A 25397-nucleotide genomic window follows, 5' to 3' on the forward strand; every position below is an offset into this window, starting at 1 on the left:
GTTCGTACTCGTCATCGAATGCAATAATTATTGTACAAGCCTTTCGCTGATGAAGTAACTAGCATTTTTAACATTGATATTGGCTGAAAAACAATTGTAAAACCACGCATTCTTGGTATCGCAGTGGACTAACAGCCCTTTCACTTTCGTCTTTTTGGAGATTGGTTACCAATGTCTAGTCAGCTTAACCTACTAAGCGTCTAACTGATACGTTAATGCTTTATTTCAGTCATGTATTGTGTCATTTACTGCGTGCATGTCAATTACATATTGCAGTGCTAATGATTGCAACTTATCTTCTTTCTCCTTCCTCTAGATCACGCCTTTTCACATTCTCAGACCCGAGAAGTCGAGAAGACGAGAATTCACAACTCGCCTTTTCGCCTTCTCGGACCAAGAAGTCGAGAACCCGAGAACTCACAACTCACCTTTTCGCCTTCTCAGACCCGAGAAGCCGAGAACTCACAACTCGTCTTTTCGTCTTCTCGGTACCGAGAAGTCGAGAAGCCGAGAACTCAACACTCGCCTTTTCGCCTTCTCAGACCCGAGAAGTCGAGAGGCCGAGAACTCACAACTCGTCTTTTCGTCTTCTCGGTACCGAGAAGTCGAGAAGCCGAGAACTCAACACTCGCCTTTTCGCCTACTAAGACCCGAGAAGTCGAGAGGCCGAGAACTCAACACTCGCCTTTTCGCCTTCTCAGACCAGAGAAGTCGAGAAGCCGAGATCTCACATCTCGCCATCTCAACTCCTCGTCTTCTTGGACCCCACAAGGCCAAGAAGACGGCAGAAGTTCGGCAGATCTGTAGATGCACATCACTTGAAGTTACTGTGCACAAAATGAGTAAGGACGATTGAAAACAAACAAAATCTTATATGTTACCATTGAATATAATAACTCTCTGGGCTTCATCATTTTGATCTGTTGAAGCTTAATGATGGGTTTCAGAATTATAATTCTGTAGAGATCCATTGTGTGATATTAAAATTTCCTATTTTGTATTCTGTATTTTGTGAAGCAATTGCCATAATAAGTTTGTCTTCAACGCATTTACAAAATTGGAGAGATCTCAAGAGAGGGTGTCAAATGCCGCTTTTCGTCAAATTAGAATCCTCATATTTTGTGGTTTACTCGCAGATTGTGCGGTTTTCATAATCATGTCATAATTTCACAATCAATAATCATTGCATACACAAGAAAGGAAGTGACATCGGGGCCATGTACAAAATAATATACCCACTGTATAGATAATGACCCACTGTACTAGTATATTACGCTTGTCATGAAATTGCAGAAATATATAAATATCAAATATCAGACTGATCCGCACGTGAAGGGTTTCACAATGCAATTTAGGATTTAAATATTGCTGGCTTTCTGTCCTTTTTTATGATGAGTGGAGCCTGACGTCACTTCAATGGAATCAGATTTCATCATCCTTCTACCCTGAACAGATTCATGTCTCTGTCTTCATTCTCATTCTTCTGTATAACATTGAGTACTATTATCTTTACAAAGTGATTTGCATAATCTGGTATATAGATGCATTTTGGATGTTAGGGATCTTCACACAAATCTTAGTTAAAATTACTTATGTTGTTCTGATTACCACAATCTCTATGCATTATCTACTTAATTTGGGTAGTTTTCATTCAAATCGTCTTAATGGTGCTTTCAAGCCTTCCTCTAACTATTAAGATATACTGCTTTGAGTAACAATAAATCACATTGATTGCATTGAACCTATATCAATCGCAACGCTGATGGCGCACTTGGACTTGGTGCCACAGAGCAGCTGCTTAGCTGTGGGGCCGTCACTGTTACTCTAGGATTCCCGAAAGAGATCAGTTCACAGATCTCTATGATGCCGCTGGAGAAATGTGTATGGCGCCATCTGCGGTGAACTATCAGATTTCTGTTCTTTTTCTTTTTTCTTTCTTGCTTTCTCTTTTCATTGATCTCAATTAAAGCCGCGCCGATTAAAGCCTCTGGTAAAAACTCCCCCGCAATCTTTGAAGACATTCGAGGAAATGTCACTAGTATTGAAACTGCATAAGAAAACACGCTCTTAAAAATGAATCACATTTCTTCAGAGCAATGATGTCTTTTGGATTAATGATGATACAGAATGTAGAATACAATACTAATTATCTTTTGAACGCAAAGGCACGATTAATTTCGTTACAGTTATCAATTAATGTGTAGACCACTCCGCGTAGATTGATGATATCAACAAACTCAATGAGGTTATTTGTTGCTGATTAACCTTATGCAAAGTGGTAGCCAAGAATGTTAGAAACATTACTTTTGGTTTCTATCATCCATCATCTATCATCAACATGATTATTTCATTTGTCAACCTCGAGAGCCCAAAGAACCTTGTAACTCTTACTAGCCTACGTGCGCGCTTCTCCATGTCAATGATTTCGAGTGGTAAGTACGACTGCTCAAGGAGCGTTCAACCTCATGTGTGCGTATCCCCCATACCGGCAACAATGACATGATCCACACACACGTGTCATGTCATGTAATGATCAGCACGCGTACACGCTAAAATATGTAGAGTTTTCAGAGCCAGCAAAGTTGTTTTGTAAACTAATTAGATGTAACCCTTCGATGTAACCCTTATTGGAAATGAAACGAGCAACCTCTGGAAACATGACTTGTATCCAATGAAGATTGAATATTGTATGAAGCACTAGATTTTAAAATAACACCATGAATGTCACCACTTATACCGTAATAACTGTTGCTTCTACTTCAGCTATAGCTGCGGCACGACCTCAGATCCCACCCCCTCTCAACGAGAAAGTCCTTAACGTTACAACTAGCAGAATCTTAAAGTGTATTCAAGTTTGCATGTAGGCCTAACCTTGCGCAAACAGAACAAACACACAGCAGAAGCAGAAAATAAGCTCATTGGGCTCTACCAGTCGAAATGTTCATGCACAGTTTGAGCGATAGTCCGCGATTGTAGATTTCTATGTCATGTCACTTTGTTTCACTTGAAAAAGTAAAAAAAAAAAAATCACTGTTGATGATAAGAGGACCACGCATGTTAGTATGATTACAGGAAATGCTCTGATGTACTGTTGAATTGCTCCTGTGTGTACACATGGAAGTAGCACGTTGTACACAGCTCCTCCACGCATTCCCTCCCTCCAGGCAACTTTAAAAGTTTTGTTTGTTGCTCATTTGTTGTTGTTTCTTTTTTGTATCCCGCGTTTGGCGCGCGACCGCGCACGTTGGGATCGCACGCAAGAGCACTGCGTCGCGAGGCCTACGGACGAATTCGCAGGCGGCAGAAACAGGTTGACAACAGTTATAAATCACGTGGCGGGCTCCCAGGCCGGTCAAAATACTGAGCGCGAACTGAGTGGGACGCAGATACCACCTAGAAGATTGACCAAACTGGTAGATCCCTACTGCACTCTTATCAGGCACCGTCTGCCTTTTGACACAAACTGTGATTAATCAATTCTTTGGCTCGGACTCAACGTTGCATTTCTACCGTCGTCATTCGGTCGTTTCGGTTGATCTTGGTACGCCTGTCTTTTTTGGCACTGTTTGTGATCCCCGGTGTTCATGAATCCTCTGATATTAAACTTTAATATCATCTTTAATATTGTACCGAACAGTGCGTTTTTGGCTCGGATTTGAACTAGTGAGTGATGGACAGCTGATGAGATACTCAATCCACAAATCTTGGAGCGCATCAGATGCAACAAAGCCAGGAGACCTGACACTGCTCTGGAGCACTGGAATATTGACACTGATACCTCTCATTTGGAATATTTCAGTCCTTCCCAACACCTCTGCATTGTGAACAACTCACAGGAACTTATATCGGTTAGTATAACCTCACATTTGAGGGCAATTTTGTAATATCTGTTTTTCTCGTTCATGTCAGCCAATTTGTGTGAAATTGTATCCTACAACATATCATTTTACTGCACGACGTGCCCTGATGACGCATATTTACATACGGAATATTAAATTTTTAAGAGTATGAGGAGAGAACGAACCCCAAATATTACCAGAATTTTCTCATACGTTGTTCTCCTGATATAGAATATCACCAGTGGAAGCAGTTAGACTTTGTCATTCGAGAAATACTTAATTATATTAAAATTCAAATAGGGAACGTAACAAAGTGAGTGGGTGTCTTTACAAAATGCAGTTGTACCATACCCCTGAAAATTTACATACAATTTTCTTGGTGACTATACTTTCCTCCTTATATATGAAACTTTGTTCTGGGTTGCTGCAAGAAATCATGCAGGTAGTTTTCGTGTTTATTTGTTGTTGTCTATTGTCTACAGCAATGCTATTAATCATTCTGTTTGAAGGAATTCGGAGATGAAATCTTGGTGATTGTCAAAACTAGTGTTGATAGACGATTAGATTCTTCTGGAGTTTGACATTAAATCGTTTAAAAAAATCTCGGAAGTTCGAAGGGGAAAATGCTAGTAATCGATCTTGTCTGATTGCAAAACGATTTATAATCCATTATGTATACATGCTTTTTTATCTCTTTGCTGTCGACATATATTAGGCGTGCGATCTATTTCAAGTCTGATAGAACTATCTAGCTGCAATAAAATCTCCTATCCCAAACACTCGATGCAGATTTGGGAAGAGCAGCGAGACGAGTAATGACAAATAAACATGCCACAAAATCACATCTGACAACGAACTATAAACATTCGCAAACAACCAGACCTCGAAACTTCGTATCGAAACGATCTCATTCGCGCTAGGATTTCATTTAACGTTCCCATCATTTTACGGGCCTTTCTTGGCAACATCTATCGTTTCTTGCCTCGGAATGTCTCGTTATAGGCCTAGATCTCAATACGTCAGGTTGTGTTATCCGAGACCTTTGAAACACGCGCCGTGTGTACAGAGGCATAGAAAAAAAAAATGATTCCCGTAATCATGGTAATCACATACGATACAATTTAGAGTGTATATGTACTGATAAACAAATGGACATGTGAAAAGCTCGAAAAAGTTTCAGTCAGTAGACTTATCTTACTGTGATTTCGTAATGTGACTGGTCGACAGAGTGGATGTTACCACCTCCCAGATGTTACAAGTATTGTTATTTTACGCTTGTTGAGTCGTATGTGTAGAAGAGTTTACCGAAACGAAACAAAAAAACAAAAAAAAAAAACAAAAAAAGGAACCTCCGCGCTGAGTATACAGATTTTCATGATGGACCTTCCTTATTTTCATATATTATTATCACAAGATTGTATGATTCATCGTGCCAGCCAATGTATTGCAATGGTGTGAGCTTCAGTGAGCGCCTTAGCCATTGTTGGGGCTGACCACACGTAACACCAGACAGCAGATTTTGGCACGATGGGCGATTATTGCGTCACTGTACCTTATTTCTCCCTAATCTCTCCATCGGGAAAGAGAGGATTAGCAAGCTGCCGCCGACCCCTGGCCAACCCCTGTCTGATTCGAAAGCTGATCCCATTTTTAAGTAAATAAATCCATTCAAACCCTGTCAAGCCACTCTCTATCTCCTTTCAGGCAAAACACGAGGTGTTGTTTTTGCTTCTTTATAAAAACAAAAAAAAAGTTGGCGCGTGTCGCAAGACACGATCGATGTCTAGCAGGCCTGTCGAAGTTATTCGCTGTGTTATGTGTAACTTTCTTGTCTCGCTGTTTCGAAATTCAAATGAAGGAAATGTGTAGGGAAATAAGGCTAGTTGAGACATGGGACAATGGGTATTTGGCATGAATTTAGTGTCGAAGAACGTGTCTTGGCATAGTAATATGTTTTCCTCTCGTTTCGATTTATAGGGCCAAAAGAGCGCGATGCTCTAGGCAGACAGCAACAAAATTAATGAACTACCTACACGAAGCTCGAGGTTTATGCGTTTGATAACATCTAATAAAGACATAAACGAACTATACGAATATATTTTCGAGAATTCGAACAGTCGGGGTCTGAGGAATATTTGAAAGATTGCAACACGGAGTTTAAGCAAGAAGTTTTCTGGACGTCGAGTATTTTTATATGGTCATGAATTCTATTTCATTACTTTACTACGTAAGTGGAATGTTCAGCATTGTATCTATATTTCTTTTCACTTCATAATTATGCTATCAACCCCCTGGTCATTGGCGCCGTTCTAAATGTTACACATTTATATGAACGAAGTAAGCCAAAATGTTATAGAGGCTCCTTCTCTCGCCACTTGGAGAATAAGGTAAGATGAACCCAACCGTGCTTTGGGTAGCTCCATATAGAGTGTCGTACACTGAACAACTGCTAAACTTGTTCTTTTCTTGTTGAAGTACTCTTGTTGAAGAAGGAGAGTTATCAAATATTCCGCGTTCTTGCGTCCTGATGAATTTGTCGCCGTTTTGATGCCACGGTGTGTGCATGCGTCAATCAAAAAATCGACAGTCCCCGATGTCGCAGTTTCGTCCGCTCATGGGCTCCAGAGAGGCAAGCTGACGGGTGAGTGCCCCGCTTTCCTCCTGCGGGCACCCCGCTCCATGGAATCAGTTTCGAACCGAACAACACCACGTTAGAGGCTCCCAGAAAACTTTGTTGCTGTTGTTGTTGGTGTTGTTAAAACTCCCCTCCTTGAAATTGATATTGGTTTCGAAAGAGTCACGTTTTAATCCCTCTTTTTTTTCTAAATTTATTTGGCGTAGCTCTTTATAGGGCCAGGTTTAAGTCACTGTGGAAGACTGGTGGATTTGAGGTATTTAATAATCTGCAATGAAGGCGTTTAACTTTAGCCTGTCTGTGGTTTCATTGTCGTAAATCGCTCTCGTAGACGAGACCTTGCAATTGACACTAGCTGCACTAGTTGCACATAACAGGCAGCGACAGTCCTCTAACTTGTGGTTCTCTTTTCAGTTTTGCGCCATGCATGTCATGAACAGCTGGGATTGTTCGGCCATGAGGTACCTTGTAGCCAAGCACGTTCACTTGGTTCATCGAAAGTGAACCACAACACCTCTGTATCTCCTGTTATAGTTAAGCGAAGTGTATTTTGTAAATAAGTGCATCAAACTTCACCTTTGGGTAAAAGTTGAAATGTTCAAGAGTGTCGAGCGTATATTTATTTCCGAAGCAATGTTCATTGTGCTCCAGGCACTGCTAATTACCGTTTTGTCCTCGTTATCTCTTGCTCTGTGAATGCCAGCAGCAAGAGACGGCCGTGACAAAATGCCAGCAATTGTGAACAATTTTTTACTATAATCAGAGGTAAACGTGATGCGTGCTGGAGGAGAAGACAAAAATAAGAAGAACCCTGATCTGATCAAGATTTACAGACACATACATTACGTTCACATAAGTGTGCTGGCTTTCATTATTATTATGAGTGCGAATGTCGTGTTAATGAGACAAATTTGTTTTGAAAGGGGTTGTCATTCTTAGCTCATGTGTCTATTTCGCTGAGCCCAAACATCCACCTTGCCCAACCGGGTCGACATTCATACACTTACCAGTTTTACTACTCTCTTATCCCCTTGACACTGTTGGGTGTTAAACACGCCACACCCTCCGCTCTGCTCCCTAGGAGGGTGCGGTTGTCAATGTTTTTGGAGTAGCCTTTCTTTGCGGTCGGATTTTGTTGATTTTTTTTTAACTCTTCCGGGCTATTTAGCTCATTCCTGTCTTGTACCCCTGCCTTTACCTCGGTGAGTTCTTTGCACTGAACCCCCTCCCCTTATATTGCAGTCGTATTTTGCTCATGGACGTTCACATGATAATTGAGTCACATCAGGATCGTACAAGTGTGAGTGTGTATTTGTGTGTACGTTTGTGGGTGTTTGTACAGCAAAGCAAAGTATGACCACTCCCTGCTGAGCTACTTCATTCAAAACAATAACTGGTATCTACTCGAGAAAAAAAAGAAGAAGAAGAAGAAGAAGAAGAAGAAGGGGGGTACATCCACAACGCAAACCCAATCGTTCAGAACTAATCTCAAGCGAAATCGTTTCATCCCCAATAGTTTAAGCTGATTACTCTTTTTTCTGTTTTCTTTGCTATCAACTTTAGTTGGTTCTAATTTTACATGTTTACTGTAGTATATGGTAATAATTTTTTTTCGAGGTATTATTGCAAACAATGGTATTTCAATAGCAGAAACACAATCAAAAGTCCCATATGGTACTCTGTAAAATAGCCAAAGAAAACGGTACCCAGTATTCTGTAGATTAAAAAAAAAATAAGATACCGGCATGTCTGTGTACACAAACGCACAAAGATACTAAGTTCATATGACGCCACATTTCCAGGAAAAAAAACAACAAAAAACATACCCTCAAAGTTCAAGGTATGGTGTACAAAGAAAATTTGTGGTCTTTTGATTGTCTGGCACATATGCGTACGACCATGGAAGAGTAGAGTAGAGTATATTAGAGAGAGAGAGACGGGGGGGGGGGGGGGAGGAGGAGGCAGAGTTAGACGAAATTCTCACCTCCTTGATTCTTTATACCATGTTTTTACTGAGACGGGCACACCTTGTGTATCTTGTAAAATCACTCCTCTGTGTGTAATCATGAGCTCCCCAAAGTGTAGTGTATCACACCAATGTCCACGTGCACAAGGGATTGAATTATAGGCCTATAGTGTTATTCAAGTCGGACCGAACTTGTCCGTCTCAATTTTTCCCCAACAAACGGAATAATTACGTAATCTATAATGCCTATCTCTCTGTTCAATCTTTTAAGGGGATATGCTACAGTTACACGTCGTAATGTAGAAATTCGACTTTCCTTGTTGATAGAATGGAAGAATAATGTTAATTTACATCCTGAACTATAGGTTGTCAACATTTCCGCCGGCCGCCAGGTGTTTCACAAACACAATGCAGGTGTTTGCACCATTTTTTGGAAAATACATTGTACTACGAAACCCACGTGAGTTTCAAACGAAGTAAAATCCTGTTTATTTCCGCGAAAGTGCATTCCCCTTTGTTCGTACTTATGCTGTAATGACGTCATAATAAGATGAGGAAGAAGACAAGGAGGGTATGTGGACAGGAAGTTGCCATGCCCATACGCATTCCAAAAGCTCGCCACCACGCCTAAGAATCGTCTCTACCTTCGAACAGAGGCCGGTGGTAGAAACAAAGGTTTGATCAACTTCTTAGCTTTCAATGTGTTAGTCATCTTCGACGTGTCTCACTGATAGTATTGTCCATAGCATAGGACTCAAGGTGTTTCCACGTCCCCCTTTTTTCTTGGTATAACTCCTGCTCAGTGAGGAAGTAACGGAAGAGCTTACTTTATCTGGCACGTTCGGACCGGAAGTCGTGTGCTAATAAGATAGTAGGGGTGTAGATTGTTTGAGCTTTGTCTCCGTCCAGCTGGAAGGTCTCCGCTCCACCCCCGTGCTCCTACGTGCGTACATGCCAAGTGTAAGCATAGTTTCTTAACTACTAATCATCTATTGTTTGCATATCAAATTTTCTTCTTACACCGAAAGTAGGAAATGGGATCAGGGCTCCTCCTTGATTGCTTTTGTCTCTCGCACTCCCCGTGTTTCGAGTCAAGGTCGTGCTAGTGTCTTTTGTTTTGTAATTTCTCTTGTTTTTTCTGCATCGCACACACACACACACACACACACATACATACACACACACATCAGTGTTCACAATATCATATCACCAATTTGTGCTATACAGTTGTTTATTTCAGGCGAGATATATGCAACCGGAGATCAAGAATTGTTCTTCATCAGATAAATAGTTATCTCCTGAAGATGATCTCCGACAAGATACTTTATTTTGGTAGATCTCTTTCTTTTCTCTTGACTTTTTTTTTTTTGAGTGAGGAGGGAGTTGTTATGTTCTCCGCATCCGTATGTTTATCTTAAAGTACAAATTAACTGCCAGGTTTGTGACTGAGGGAATGGACCTCATAAGCCTCGGCGAGGACTAAAGTCGAAAATAATTGCCCTGATTTACATCCTCGCACATTACAGCGCTTCAACGCGGATTATTCTGAGTGATTTTAGGATGAAGTGTGCCAGTTGTAGTGGCTGAGGGCTCCTGACCATTTGCCCGAAGCTCAGGAGGCTTTATATACCTGTATACTCGATGATTGAAGCCCTGCGACCACCCGCTCATACGGGGGTAGGTCGTATCAGGACACTCGGATTGGTTTTCTTTTTTTTTTTCTTGCAAGCCTCTCCCCCCCCCCCCATTATGTTGTTGTTGTTATTATTATCATTACCATTGTCATTATCATTATTATTATTATTATTATTATTATTATTATTATTATCATTATTATTATTATTATCATTATCATTACCATTTTGAAACGCGATAGCACCAGTGTAGAGTACTATTTTCCGGTTAATGTGGCCGCACTTCTCCATCTGTTTTTTTTTTTTTTTTTTTTTTTTTTTTTTTTTTTTTAGTTCTGAGATTATTTGTATTATAGTGGAAGTCTACCGTTTAGAGTATTTATTCTTGGCCTTTTCAACGCAGAGCGATTTTCAAAAGATGGTAGAGAAAGTTGAAACTCTCAAAAAGTTAGGGTTTATAAAAGTAGGCCCTTCATGTTTGCGATATGCGCGTTTGCCATGCGGGGTACTGAAAACCTCACGAGCTTGGGGGAAAAACAGAAGCAAGCACATGATGAGCAGCGTGTTGGTCCTGTGCCATCTATGGAACTTGGAGTGACGTTCACTTTAAATTGACGTACACGAGTGTCACCATTCTTCCCTCCCAACTCAGCAGCAGGTGCATCTAGGGTGTGCTGCCTGCCATGAGTGCGAGTGAATTCAAGCAGGAGGTCCACCTCCCTGGTTTTTAAGTGAAATTTCATTCCTTGTCCGGGGTGGCAAATGTGACTGTGACTGTTCAGTGAAAACATGCGAAAATTGTAGACCTCAGCATAACTCTCTTACCTTTTTGTTCGAGTTTGAAGAAGCTTCTAACATGATGTTTTAAAAAAGAAAGTGTATAGATTTGGTTATGCGCCCTGCTCGTCATCGCTATAAGATCAGTGTGGCTAACCCGCACCAGAAAATGAAACCACACAAACAAGCAATATTTGGGAGTGTGTATAGTTAAGCGCTAATTTGCTCGCGCGTGAGAGAGGAGAGAGAGAGAGAGAGAGAGAGAGAGAGTGAGTGAGATTAAAGGGCATTTCAAATTCCATTTCCTCAAACTGGCACGCGTAATTGTGATAATACCTGATATTGCTGTTTTCGTGAAAAAAAGTGACAATATGTAGTCGTATATCTGAAAGTTAAAGAACATTCGGTGTTTGCCAGTATGGTTTCTACAACAAAGCCAACATGAATATGGAATGACATTGTGCTTTAACCTATCGGTGATAAACAGAGATGATGTGTCGTTCTCGGCGCATTCAATTACCTTGATGACTCAAAATCCGCACGGCCTACCTCATTTTGCAACGCAATGAGCTTGTTTCAAGTGAATCAGCATTCGCGTCGTGAACGCCCGACGTTTCTTTCATCCAAGCAAGAAGCGTGTTGATTCACAACAGACCATTATCACGTACGAGACAAGTGACATGTATGTATCAGCACGTTGTCTCGTTCAGTTTGCAGACGAAGAAGACTCCTCCTCTCCACGATTTGTGCTGGAACCCGTTTCATGGTGATGTTTGTCATTGATTCAAAGTTCCAGTTTACTGCAACAACTTGATCCCACGTACAGTGATTTGTTTGGTTTTTCTCTTGTCTGCATCCATAGTAACTGCAAGTGGCCAACTTGAAGTACATACGCATCTTTGTCAAACGTGCCTCTGGTCATTTAGCATAGATTGTGGTTTCAGATCTTGTTTTTCAGTTGTTGTGGTTTTTTCCGCACAACGAGGTTGCAATATAATATCGTCTCCTTAACGCGCGAATGAAGGATAGGAATTGAGATCTCCGTGTGATCTCTTCCAACCACCCTGGTACAACCAGGGAGGTACAGCCATAGAGCTATACACTTCAAGCAAAACAGTTTGGTGCACCCCGTATTTACCCCTTTAACAATTCCATAAAGGGACAACCCCACTGTGTGACGAAAATTGAGAGTGTCAATCGATTTATAGTTTTCATTCCGTTACGTACATAATTATACAGATGAATAAATAAATGAATAAATATATTTATATACATTTATTGCAGGAATAATGTCTGTCCCAATGCACATGATGTCGGTCTGGCGCAGTTCCAAAAGGCGTAACGAATGCACAAAAGCGTTATTCCGCTTTCTCTTTCTGCTGTCAGAGAAAGTGAAGTAAATAGATAAATAAATACATAAAAATGATCATAAGAAAAAGAAATGAGACCAGACTGTTTTCTGCTGCGATCCGCTTGGATCATGAGGCCGGCAGCTGTTGCCGGGGTAACCCATGTCTGGTTCCTAGATGTCAAAGTACTTCTCCTTTTACATTGGAAAGTGAAAACAAACTCTTGTGTACACTTCTGACTGTCTACAATACTCCATTTAATGTTATAGAGAAGTCTTTCTCGGATGCTGCAGGCACAACTACATGGAAGTACAATGAGCCGATGTTAAATCTTAAAAATTTAGTGTTATGTTGTGACTGGTCCAGCTGTTATACCATGAGTTCATTTCTGTTTAAACAGGCTAGTAGTACAAAAATAGTGCAAATGAGATGATCAGTGGCATCGTCAACAGTGTGCAGAAAGGTGCCTTTGCATTGTTTGTCCAAACTTCTTTATTCCCCCGGGTGAGTTTTGTCTGAATGTATTTGCTTTCAGAAAGAGAGAGAATTATGTCAAAAATAAATTTCCTCGAATGTAGACCTTCATTCAATGGAGGATTACTCCCAGGAATGTAAATCTCAGCATATTAGCATGACTCAAGCGTGAGCGAATCTTCAGCGCTTCGAAGTCTCTAATGCGTTGGTTTCCTGCATATGAGCTCTGCACTGTGGCATTGTTATTGATGATTCCACTTTCCATACAGTCAAAAGTACCTGTTCGCTTCTTTGCTGCCTCTTCTATAACCTGAACTTACATCGACAAATCTGACCAAGAAAACTTCTAAAGACAATTATAGTTATACACACCACATGTCCTTGACTTCTGCTTGTCCAGCAGAATCGTTTTAACGGAAATAACAATTATTATGGTAGTCTCGTCATTGAGACCGTTTGAATTTGAAGTTCGCCGGTTCAAGGAAAGAAACAAAAAACGTGCTTTTTTGCAGGTGCCTTTGTGAGTGAAGAACGTGGTTATTCCATGGAGCTACGTAGCTCCATGCTCACAGCATGGACCCTAGGGTCCATGCTCACAGGGTACAGTTCAAATATCTCCTTTTTTATTACGAAGACAACAAAGATGATTAATCATTTTTTTAGTGGAAAAGTGAGCAAAGAAAATGGGATTCCATCGGGAGTCGAACCCGAGACCTCCGGATTGCTAAACCGGTGCTCTACCGACTGAGCTATAGAAAGCCCTAGTACAGTGTTCGTCCCAGTTTGTGTGAGAACTGGTGCACTAAGGTAAACAATTACGCATGTGAACAGAGATAGCCTGAGAATTATTGAAAAGAAACTGTAATTGTTTTCCAGTGTTTGATTGTGGGTCTTGTCGCCTGTGTTTGGAGGCAGCGGGCATTCAATTTTGTGAGGCAGATGGGAAACCGCGAAAATATTCTCGGCAAGTCGCTGAAGCTGGCGTATTTCTCATGTCATGGATTGAAGCCAATGATATCTCTGGTTCATTCATCATATTCACCCATCCATTTTAGAGACTATCATATAATACGGGTTTCATTGTTATGATCGAACGGGAAGCCTATTATATTTCATTGTCGGGAGCGGTGCACCAGCTGAATTTGTGCAATTGAACGAACACGTTAGTCATGATAGGCGGACAGGTGTAACAAACTTGGAAATATTTGAAATAGAAAGTTTACACAGGAGATCCGATAAATTTCCGCTATGTGTACGTACCCAGGACCTGGGTGAGCAAGCATGGCAACATGGGAAAACAAACGAACTGAACTCGTCCGGAAGTGAAAGTTCAAGGGTATAAAGCTGGCTTGAAATAGGTGCCTACTGGAATTACGAAATAATCGTATTTCAACATGATTACTTCTCAGCGAAATGAATATGCATTCAACTCGTGATGTGTCTTGCGTCATTGCCTTGCTACGTGATTACGTCATGGACTTTCCCATGGATATTCTTGTGAAATAATGCGTGCCAAGAACATTGGATGAATAAAACATTCCGGAGTCATGACGTAGGATATTGTAATTCCAATCAGTCCACGTTGAGCAGTGAATATGAGTGTAAAGATAAACATCTCACCTTTGCCTTTTATGTGTAATACTCTTGGGTAATATCCATTTTGGTATAACAAGTGTTGTTGATGAATTACGCGGTTGTTGTCGTTTTAATAGAAGATAGCTCGGCGATATACTCGCATCAAGCGTATTGCGTCTACCCTGGGCTGGATAAATAAAGTCAGCTTATTCCTTTCGTCACAGTCTCTATCATCTTTTTCAAAGCGGCAACATCGCGTATGAAATAGGAAGAAATAGAGAGACAAACTCGTCCTAGCGAAACTGGGGGTCGTGTTACATTAGCCTGGCCTTGTAGATCATTTCGAGGGTATTTCGTTAAGTAGCGGAAGGGGCCAACGAAAAGATGATACAAGCTGCTAATTAGGGTGGCATCAGTATCTTTTTCTGCATCTCTGTCAACGGCGGGGAAGGGCGTGTTACCGTCTTTAAATAGAGTCATCCTTTTTCTACTCGTAACTGTGATCTTACATCAACAAACAAGTACTACATTTTCGTCATCGCTGTTAGAAGACGCCTGCTTAAACGCCGGTAATTGTGCTCTCATCCTAATTGGGTTTATTGGGATTCAATTAGTGAACAACGGGTCGGTAATTGTGCTATGGGTCGCGGAAAGGGCTTGGCTTGGGCCGGCGGACTTGCGCGGATGGCATTGTGGATGGTGGAAAAGACGGAGCGTGCTGCTAATGAGGATAATTGGGCGATTTAGTGGCACACTGCGAACGCTGGGGGTATTGATAGACAGGTGACAAGATCAGTATCACATCCACGAGAAGTACTCTCGTCTGTTTCGGAATTGAATGGGTCCTATGATTTATTGATGCCAAAAGGTATGTTTGTTTTATTCACTGCCCCTGGATGAAGATTACTTTAGTTATTTTATTTCTAGTAGTTTTAACGATAGTGTTGGCGTATAAGAGAATATGGCAAACCAATTTTTTTTTAATCATTGCATTATTTCATTATTTATTAATTCATTTATATAATCTATTTATTTTATCTATGTCTTCTTTGAAAGCAGGGTAGTCACTTTCAGAGCAGGGAGTTGACTCACCTGTCTGTTCAGAGCCATACAAGCCTGCTTTACAAGGGAGCCCTGCGTCAGATACAAAAGTTACAAAATAGAATGGGTACAAGGAATATCTATTTATTAAAAAGAATATAATCAATCAGGATAACTTTCACAGGATGACATGTTGCAATCGTATACAGTTATTTCATGCAGCTGACTGAGACCTTTGCATGCCCCCTCCATTTAATTTGCATTCTAAGCAGAAGTCCTTTTCCCCTCCTCGCATCTGGCGAAAATAACCATTAGTCATTTAATACAGTGTTTGAGGATTATAAAATGCCAAGCATTTTTCCGCAGTTCGACGACGAGCCCTTGTCGAAAGCGAAAGAACTTTCAATTGGTTGGCCAAATGCCAGAAAAAATCGCTGACATTCGAATCATAAAAACATGACTTTATACGCGAGTAACATACAAGCCTTCTCATCACTCATTTTTATCAATATGTCTGTCGTTTTCTGTGTAACAGTATTAAATGGTGTGGTTTTGTATATGGCGTAATGCATGAATATTTTATTAGCAATGCTATGTAGTTTGGAATAGGTGAAGTAATTTGCTATAGCGGTTTACGATTTAATTGTCCAAATCCGTTTGTGAAAATGCACAGGCTGTTTCAAACAAAGCTTTATCGCTATACAGTTATACGCGCGTCCATTCAGCACCTGCTCGCTTCAGCGCCCGGCGATAATGCCCGTTCTAGGTTGCTTCGCGTGGCGCCTTGGTGTAAGCCTGCCAGGAGCGCCAGATGTTGCTCCATTTGCCATCAACCCAGTGTGGTAGATGGAGAAAAACAAGATGGGAATTGATGGGAATTTTCACATCCTCCGCAACCCTGTTGTTAGGTGAGACGGACCATCTATTATCAAATCTCACCAGAGAAGTCCAGAGGTGTTCCATTCATGGCTATATTGCTCGTTTAGGTGTTCGCCCAGTGTGAATAGTTCATTCAAGCTCTCCCCCAGCAAAATTACATACATATTCATAACAAAATATTATCATAACATAACGATCTGGACACTCGGCACAAAAAGCCTTTTCATCACTAGTTACAAAGAGCTGCAACACATCGTCCATACAAACTCCCATCAAGCTAATATCAATGAAGAATATTGAAATTCACACAGGGTTGACACGTAGAAAAACGAACAAGGTGTTTCCTGACACTGAGTTTGTGTGTTCTTATTTGTTGCTGTTCTAGGCTTCCTGAAATTGTCGAGTGTATTTGCAAGCCGGAAGCCGATTCCGTATTTTTGGGGCAAAAGAATAAAATTGAAGATCGCAACAATAAATTTCTTATTAGTTTTCCGCTGCTTCCTACTCTCATTCAAACTCTGTAGTAACATCTTCCATCAAAGTCATCGGAAGTCTGGATGCAATACAAAAATTTAATTCTCTGTACAGATTCACCTGCATAACTATGCGTTGATGTGATGTAGGAAGGTGTAGGAGATCATGTATATCCGTACAAATGTATATAGCCTGACCTCAACGATGAATTTGGCGGGTAGTCTGGTTTTCTCACGCCATAATGGCGCTACGCTCATCATGCCCAGATCTGAAAATCCCTCACTCTGCTGTTCGAAATACTGAGTTCAATTCATAAGTATTCTGGATTGACAAACAAACAAAAAAACTCAATAGTAACCCACATCAAAAAGCTTGAAAATTGCAGCTCTGGAACACGAAACTGTACTCAGTTTGATTAGTTTTCTGATATCATTATGATGTAGGTATTTTTGAGCATACATCGTCAATAAGAAGCACTTTTAGTCTTTGCGTCCATGCTCCATTTTTCCTTGTGAGAAGGCAAATTATAGCTGTGTGAAATTCTGTAATCTGAACATTGCCTGTTACATACCATTCTGAAGTTAGATGTAATCCTCATCGGGTGGAAATTTGGTTCAAATTTGGAGGACTTTGAAGATGGACTCGCTTAGCACATTGAATAATGCACAGGAGTTCTCACTCCGAGTACGGAATAACTCAGGGTCTGCTCGACACCAGCTTTACACCAGCTTTACACCAAGTCGACACCAACTTTGGCCATTGAGCGCGAGGGTGTTTCGATGATGTGTATGACAGCACTCCCAGAAGCACTTTGCATCTGTAAGTGTAGTAACTCCCTATAGTGCATGCTCTCACCAAGGAGGTACTACCTCCTTGCTCTCACCATGTTTTGTAGCTCCGTGCTCTCACAGCTGCAGCTGCACAAAGTAGTAGGTCCGTGTGGGTTGGCAGATGGTACCTCGTTACGGTATTTCACCCTTGTCACTCACTGCAGTCTCATAATCCCGAAGATGCCGCGAAACAAGGGGAAAAACTCGTCAACTTCGACGAACTTTCGTTCTGTTATAGTCTGCCATTATGTAGCAACAATGCGTGAAACAGTAACAGCAGAGTAGCGCCGGCGAAAGGCGTGGGAAATTTGGTTATGCTCTGATTCCATGATCGTAATCAAGTAAAATGTTTAAAAAATACAACTTGATGAGACAACCCTGCATGTGATGAGTCATCAGATGACCTTTCTCAATCCTACTCCAGGTACTCAACATTTTTGTAAATGTTATTTTAAATGACACTTGCCATTGTTTGTTATTACATTGAACACTGCACATTCATTGTTCATCCGTAGAATAGTCAATAAAAACGATCAATCTTCGTTTAATTTCTTTGAACCGTTATCATAGCCCGACTAGCACCTAACATTAAAAAGCATTTTGCTATGAGTAATGGTGATTGGTCGTAATCCATATCTGCTCATCTCTGATTGGTCAATTTTGAAGAGCAATATTCCCTTGAACTAGACGAGTGTAGTGAACAGAATGCTGAGCGGTCCCACGTGATGATACTGATAATGGCTGGGAAATCATAACCGATCGGGAGGATAGGTTGGATGACGCGGTCAATTTAGTATATAGGCCGGTATTGGATGAACTACACCCGGAGCCTTCAAGGGCAAGATGAAAATGTTATTTTTTTTTCTCTCATCTTGTTAACGTACATTTAAGCAGATTCCGAGCTGTAATGCACATTGGGGAAGGCATTTCTTGGAATCTCGCAGCCTGCCAATCAATTTTGGAATCATCAAACAGAAGTTTTGCAGCAGTTTGAAATGAAATCATCGCAGAACGTGTAATGATATCCGGCGGAAGTCGATGTTCTGAGCTCGTAGTTACAAGGACTACAAACCAAGAGTGGCTGGTAGGGGAGCAAAAAAGAAAGGAGAAAAAGCCCACCAACTATATCAACTCAATTGTCTGAAAAAGAAAAATGAGGTTATGTGCATTTAATTTCCCTATAAACCTATTACAGAAAAACGCATTTCATCAAATGGAGTACATTACGTTCTCTCCTTATCCCCCCCCCCCCGCTCGATTTTAGTTTTCTGTGAGTGGGTCTGGCCTTGGAGCGTCCAGAATTACATGTGATAATAATTTCTAGTAATTAAATGTAAAGGTATGAAAGGAACGTTTATGTGCTATATCAAATTTGATATCTAATATGTTGCCCGGCAAGCATCTTTGAGCCACCCTTCTCTAAACTGACTTTTACTGGATACTTTTATTCATATCTTTTATTTTTTTTTAAAGAAAAAAGAAAACATGTACAACCACACTGCCCTCACCTTTCTCATTCATCCGTTCGTTGTGTATCCTGTTACTACACTCGAGTAGTATTCTCCCTTTCTTTGGTTTCATTCATGAAGATGACTTTTGTTTTTAACGTTCGATGTATTTCCCATTAACTTGCTCAAGCGACGCTGGATGTGCACACCCATTTTGGCGTGTTGAATGGCCGATTGGTTGCCGTGTTGATTGATATGTTGATTGATCGATCGTCTGGTCCAATTTAGAGTCAGCAGTGAAAAGATATGCTCGGTGAATATCATGAGTACTTCTATGTCGTTGATATTGATTTCATAGCACACGCAACATTCAAAACACCTACCTAGCAGTTAGTCTTTTCAAGGATTGTACTACATGTACTAAGTAGGACTAGGCTGTTCAGAGCATAATGCCGACTTGAAAAAAACAAAAAGTAACTTAGGCGGTTCCATCGGTCGTAAACTGCTCTCACTTCGTGATGTAGACGACCGTGTATAAGCGATCGGATATCGGGTGGAAATTTCATCTGTGAATATTGCATCCGCAGTCATGTTCATCTTGTAGAAAATGGAATGTTCGTAAAAGAATGTTTCAACAATTCTCTTTCTTGCCTATATTCACGGTGTCAAATGAGGTCACCGCAGGAGTACAAGCACCAGCAAAAGGCGTACGGGCGTCGGTGCCTTCAAAGCTAGCGCGGGATGCAAAATCTGCTGGTATAGGGCGATAGCTATATTGTAGTCGCGCGTGGTGCTCTGTATTCTTAAATTTATGAAATTCATCGAATAGCACGCATGAACACCTTAGAGGGTGAGTGTTAGTGGCTGGCGACTTTACTCTCATTTTGTTTGATTTGGTTGTGTTTTTCACGCTCGTGTAATATGACACCGTTATCAATAGACTCGCGACAAAGGCGCATTCATATGGAAAACCAATTTTTCCTTCTAATTTCACTGCCGATATTATGAAAGCGAATAATGTGCTTAGAGGGTTTGAACGTAATTGTTGATATATCTCATTACTTGCTTCTCAAGTCGCAATTCCAGAGTAATAAGAGACGCTGGTTGTCCCCTTACAACTATTCAGTTTGCATTTGATGTATTTGTGGCCTTTGTATTTGTCCATAAATACTAGCCAAATGTCGTTTTGTTACTTTTAATTGTGTTGTTACAAAGTTCTTTTCAAAAGCTGGGGGTTTTTTTTCTCTCTCTCTCGGCCAAATGTCTGTGATGGCGTTCAAAGTGAAATGAGCTGTCGTTAAATTTCACACTTTGTGAGACGTGCTTTTCTCACGCACCTATCTTAATATTGGGCAGACAGAACTGAAATGGTGCAAATGGTTGAATCATTGACTTTTTTTGGTTCATTGATTCATTTTACAAATGGATTATATTATTTACGCAGCTATCTATTTATCTGTTTATTCGTTTCAAATCGTGAATTCAAGCATTGTAAGACCAATTAATGCCGAGCCAATTCACGTGAGAATAAATGTTTTTTGAATGGTAAAGGACATTCTGTGTGGCCCGTCTATAAGTGGGACCAAAAGAACTGTAGATGGCGTGAAATGAAATGAAGGGAGATTTTATTTGTTGGGTTTTTTTTTTTTCATGGAATTATGCAATATTTTCGAAAGCTTTTACATGTCATGTAAGATAGACACGGAAAATGCTCTTACAAAGCACACACACACACCAACACACACACAAAAAAAACACATTTTGGATAATAAGGGTTTTCGCAAAGGATGAGGATTAGAAAAAGATCACATGAAAGAAACACCACTTTTTTGACAAATATGACAAGGAAAATGGAGAAAGGGAGTAAAAGGAGAGACAGCTAAGCATCTATACGTCAGAATATATCAGTTGATCGTACAAGTACTACACACGTCCTCGTCAAATATTCTATTTTTAGTTTGGGGAATGCCTGTACCCTGTTTTGTAACAAAAACACATTTCATAGTGGATTTGTTAAAAACACATTTCGGTACACTATTCAGGATGTCTGGAGGAGAAAAGAGGAATTTGAGGGTAAAGGACGTTGACTTGAATGTCATTCGCCAAGGATTGTTATGTTCCGTTATGTTTTCACGGCTTAGGTTTCAATTATCGCTCTTGTGATTGGACGGAGAACAAAGTGGAGAGTGACCAGTCTAATAGCACTTGTTGTGCTCACCCTCCCACCCGTCGTATTCATCCGCCATGTCCTGATTTCTGACTGTTTTTGTCACGCGACGCTGATTTCAGTCATGTTCAGACTTGTCGAGATTTGAGGTCATGTGATTGAATCTGGGCACCATTCCAATTTCTACATTTATGGGTTTTTTGTTTAAAATAAACGAACAAGCGAAGCGCAATTAACATCTAAAACTCAATATTTGTTGTATCCTCTATGACGTGGAGAAAGTTTATGCGTTGTTGTCGCTCTCATAAAGTTGACCAGAACTGACATACGTTGTTCCCCCGCCATCCTTCTGCGCAAGCGCAAAGAGAGACAGGATTAATAGGTATAATGGTACTAAATGACTACTGGGGTTTTCCTGTTGACGAGATATCGTCAGATGCTATCGCTCCGGTCAGGGCTCGATCTCACGTCAAATTGGCGTCTGACCGGAGACAAGCGTCACGTGACCCTGATGACCCACAAACTTTTAAAATCTTTATCTGTGACTATCTGTGACAATGGAAACAGACAAGGCCATTTGTATAATGTCTGTGATGAGTGTTGTCTTGCGCAAATTGAGAATTTTTGGTAGAAACTTTTCACGAAGAGCAAACGCTTGTGATTCTGTGATACAACGCGTTCTTCAGTGTCACCTATACAGGTGACAGGATAAAATGCCTCTTTCTGTCATTTTTACTTTGTACACAACAAGACATAATAACTCAAGCAGTCCCACTTCATATATTATTATGTCGGGATATGCAAGTTGACTAATAGGTAATTCGTCTTCTTTGTTTTCTCCACAGATAGTTCATACGACATGGCGAGCAACTCAACAGCGACACCATCCCCTCTGGGAGAGATGAGCACTACGGATGAGGCAAGGGGAGAATTCCGCTTCACCGACTACAACCAGCGACTCGTATTGGCCATCATGTTTATTCTCATCTCAGTCATTGGCCTGCTGGGAAACACGGTGGTCATCGCTGCCGTGGCCCTCTCACGGAAGCTGAGGACGGTCACCAACGTATTCGTGGTCAGTCTAGCCATCGCCGACCTCATCACGAACCTCTTTTTGCCCTGGAACGTGGTGGCGCTCCTCAACGAAGACCGCTCATCGTGGCCCATGGAGGACTCTCTGTGTGTGATGGCTGCCATCGTGGTGTACACCTGTGTTGGTTGCAGTGTGTACAGTCTGGCAGCCATAGGCCTCAATCGTTTCGTCCTGATCACGCAGCCCATCCACGTCTACCACCACTACTACTCCCGGGGCAGAATGGGTGTGATGGTCTTCATCACCTGGGCCATCCCGCTGTTCATGTCGCTTCTTCCATTGCTCTTCGGCTTCGGACAGCTTGGCTATGACGCCAAGTATGGCACATGCACCCACAATACTGCCCATCCCTTGTCCGACTACTACAGCATCACCCAAGCCATCATCATCTACCCAATCCCACTCTCTGTCATCGTTGTCTCCTACGTCGCCATTTATTTCCACGTCCGCGCCCACACCAAGTCCATCACTGAGATCCAAGAGACCTCGGAGTCATCTTCCTCCACACACAAGCCCAAGAGGCGGGAGAGCACAGCGAGGAAGTCCATCAGCAAGAGACAGGTGGAGATTACCAAGAACCTCTTCTACGTGGTGTGTGCCTTCGTTGTCTGCATCACCCCCTACTGCGCAAGCCTGGTCATCCCTGGTTCGGAACCGTTCATTCCATGGGCGGGCGCGATCATCCTCCTCAACGCGTGCATAAACCCGCTCATCTACGCCACGAAACACCCGCACTTCAAGAAGGTCATGATGGCGATCATCAGGTGTAGACTCTCCGCAATTCCCGAGCCGAGCTCGGACTGCTTACGCGCGCAAGGGCACCCAATCTCCAGTAGATGAACATCGATGAATCCATAACGGAGAAGAGACCAAACGCACAAAGGCCCATTCTCATGTGGTACCGACACACTTCCCGAAGGATCGTGTCCTTCCTTTTGAAGAGTCACCCTCACACTAAATCTTGCTGCGCGAGACCGGCTTAAGTAAGGGAACATTGATCGCAGAAATCTCGGTGTCATTGTCCAAGTGAGGGATTTTGAGTTTCTGTACTAGTACTCTCATAGGCCTCAGAGCCCCATCAACCGCTCCGTATTATCTCCTTGTCCGATCCCCGAGACCAGCGTGTGCAGATGCCAAGTGTGCTAGAGGCTGTAAACCCCCATTCCAGGTACTCCAGGGTTGGCTTGCGTGGAAAACCGCCACAGCACCTGCCGCACTGTGACTAATGACCAAACGTCGATATGAATGACTGTTCAGTCACAATGAACAATACTATGACGTTAAGAAACCTGCCATCCAAAGTGATGTTCGATTTTAAGTGACATTACCTTAGTTGTTGTTACAGGGACTCACTATGTAATGTACCGGTGAGGGTATTTCTTATATTGTGTCAAGGAGAAGTCGATTAACCCTTTCTGTGCAAATAAGTCAAATGTGCACAAATTTCATACACATATACATATGGACAAGAAATTAATGCAGCACTCAGAGGATTAAGGCGCAGGTGTATAACTTATACTATACTGAGATAAGAACATGCCTCACTACCCTTTACCAGAACATGCAGTATCGCTATATGTAGTAGATTTATTTGTACACCCATAGCACTCATAGTATGTCAATCCACGTAATGCACTGTATCGTTTCCCCCACTGCATCGACGACCATCACACTTGCATTTAGATCAACAAAAGTGTCAAAACAAAATCACTTCTTTTAGTCATGTACTTTATTTGACTTTCACAAGTAGACATTACAATCGATATTTATTTTGTGCAATGATATATTTGATAAGAACACAGAATTAGAGACCGTCTAAGAACATGATCGCATTGATATTATTGTAGACCTTTTGAAAAATCGACAGTAAACTCGTTGCCCGTCGAATTAAGGCAAGCAAAAATCATTGCTTTATTAACGATATTAATGGTGCTCCATTGCCTCGACAACTGTATGATCGGGAGAAAGGTGCTAGGACTTTATCATGCAATCGTTTTGTGTTGTCACCACAGGCGATTTAACTGTGCCTCTTGTCTTGTAAATACGTTTTTTAGAAGCTGATAAAATCAAAGCAGCTTTGTACAGTATCTCTTTTTTCACTTTCTCTTAAGATTTTTTCTCTTTGGTTTCGATGAGTGATTTATGGCTGTAATATTTGTATCATAAGTATCACTATTTATGAAATTACTGCAAGACCATTAGTGTGCTTGATGGCGCGAGATGGTATATTGTTTGTGTGTGTGCGCGCTCACGTTCATGTGTTTGTTGATATGAGTAATTTATATAAGTTGTAAATCTCTTATATTCAAAGAGTAGTGAAAATACTAAAAAGCACTTGCAATTTTCCACCTTGTCACGTGATTATCTCAATAACAGCAAATTAGGGTACATTTTGTCTTTACAATATCATCGAAGTTGCATCTTAAGAGAAAAGAGCATTAACGCGTAGTCAAATCGTTGTTTTGTTTATAACAGAGTCTGCCGAAATTAACACACTATTGTAATGCCATTCTTGTTGATCAAAGTAGTAGCCTTATGTAATTCATTTGGTTTGTTGGTGGTCTTTGCTTGTTTGTTTGTTTGTTTGTTTGTTCGTTAATTTTTCGTTTTTACATCTTTGAAAAGGGCAGAGGTAGCACTGTGAACGCAGCGTTTAAGCGGTACTAGAGAAAAAATCCTTTTTTTATTTTAAGCGCCATCAAAAGTAAGGCCTGAAAAGCTATGAAGTATTAGCTAACTGGATGGGTAAGTTTAACCCTTCTCTTAGCCCAAAAGGCCTTTAAAACATAACATTCTGGGTAATTTCATCTTCTTTGTATCGTCAGAATCAATTTGGCGTGTACTGAGAAACATATTATGAGAAGATTATCACTCACATCTAAGGTGTCACACATAGAATCTTCGTCCGTGTTGTGGTGGTTAGTGTTTCACCGCACAATCTTGGCATTGCACCAATTACGGTAGTGAGGATATTTCATCTCGCTGAAGGGAGTCTTTGAAAGTGAAAACATTTGCTGTCGGCATGATATCTTCTCTGATGAAAGTCCTATTACGTGACGGGCATAAACAAGTAACTACACACGAGAAACCTCTCTAATTAATTGATAGCGTGATCTTGACTTGTTCGTAATGGATATTTAATTGAGCTAGCGTGATCTATATGGACAAAAACAAAATGTACAATGTCATGCCCATGACATTTTAGCTGTACAATAT

At 41.1% G+C, this 25397-nt stretch overlaps 1 protein-coding gene across 2 annotated transcripts; it reads left to right on the plus strand.

The window, feature by feature from the left end:
• The first annotated feature begins 3405 nt into the window (after positions 1–3405).
• LOC140234836 (5-hydroxytryptamine receptor 4-like) lies at positions 3406–24732 on the plus strand. Of its 2 annotated transcripts, none has more exons than XM_072314879.1 (2): positions 3406–3848; positions 21934–24732. In XM_072314879.1, exon 2 carries the CDS (start codon positions 21948–21950, stop codon positions 23019–23021), a length of 1074 nt encoding a protein of 357 aa, XP_072170980.1. In that variant the 5' UTR covers positions 3406–3848; positions 21934–21947; the 3' UTR covers positions 23022–24732. The 2 variants fall into 2 exon arrangements, with proteins under 2 accessions (XP_072170980.1, XP_072170982.1); XM_072314881.1 differs by lacking the exon at positions 3406–3848 and adding an exon at positions 9288–9400.
• The last annotated feature ends 665 nt before the right edge of the window (positions 24733–25397 follow it).

The sequence above is a fragment of the Diadema setosum genome, chromosome 11 (assembly GCF_964275005.1).
Source record: "Diadema setosum chromosome 11, eeDiaSeto1, whole genome shotgun sequence".
NCBI lineage: Eukaryota > Metazoa > Echinodermata > Echinoidea > Diadematoida > Diadematidae > Diadema > Diadema setosum.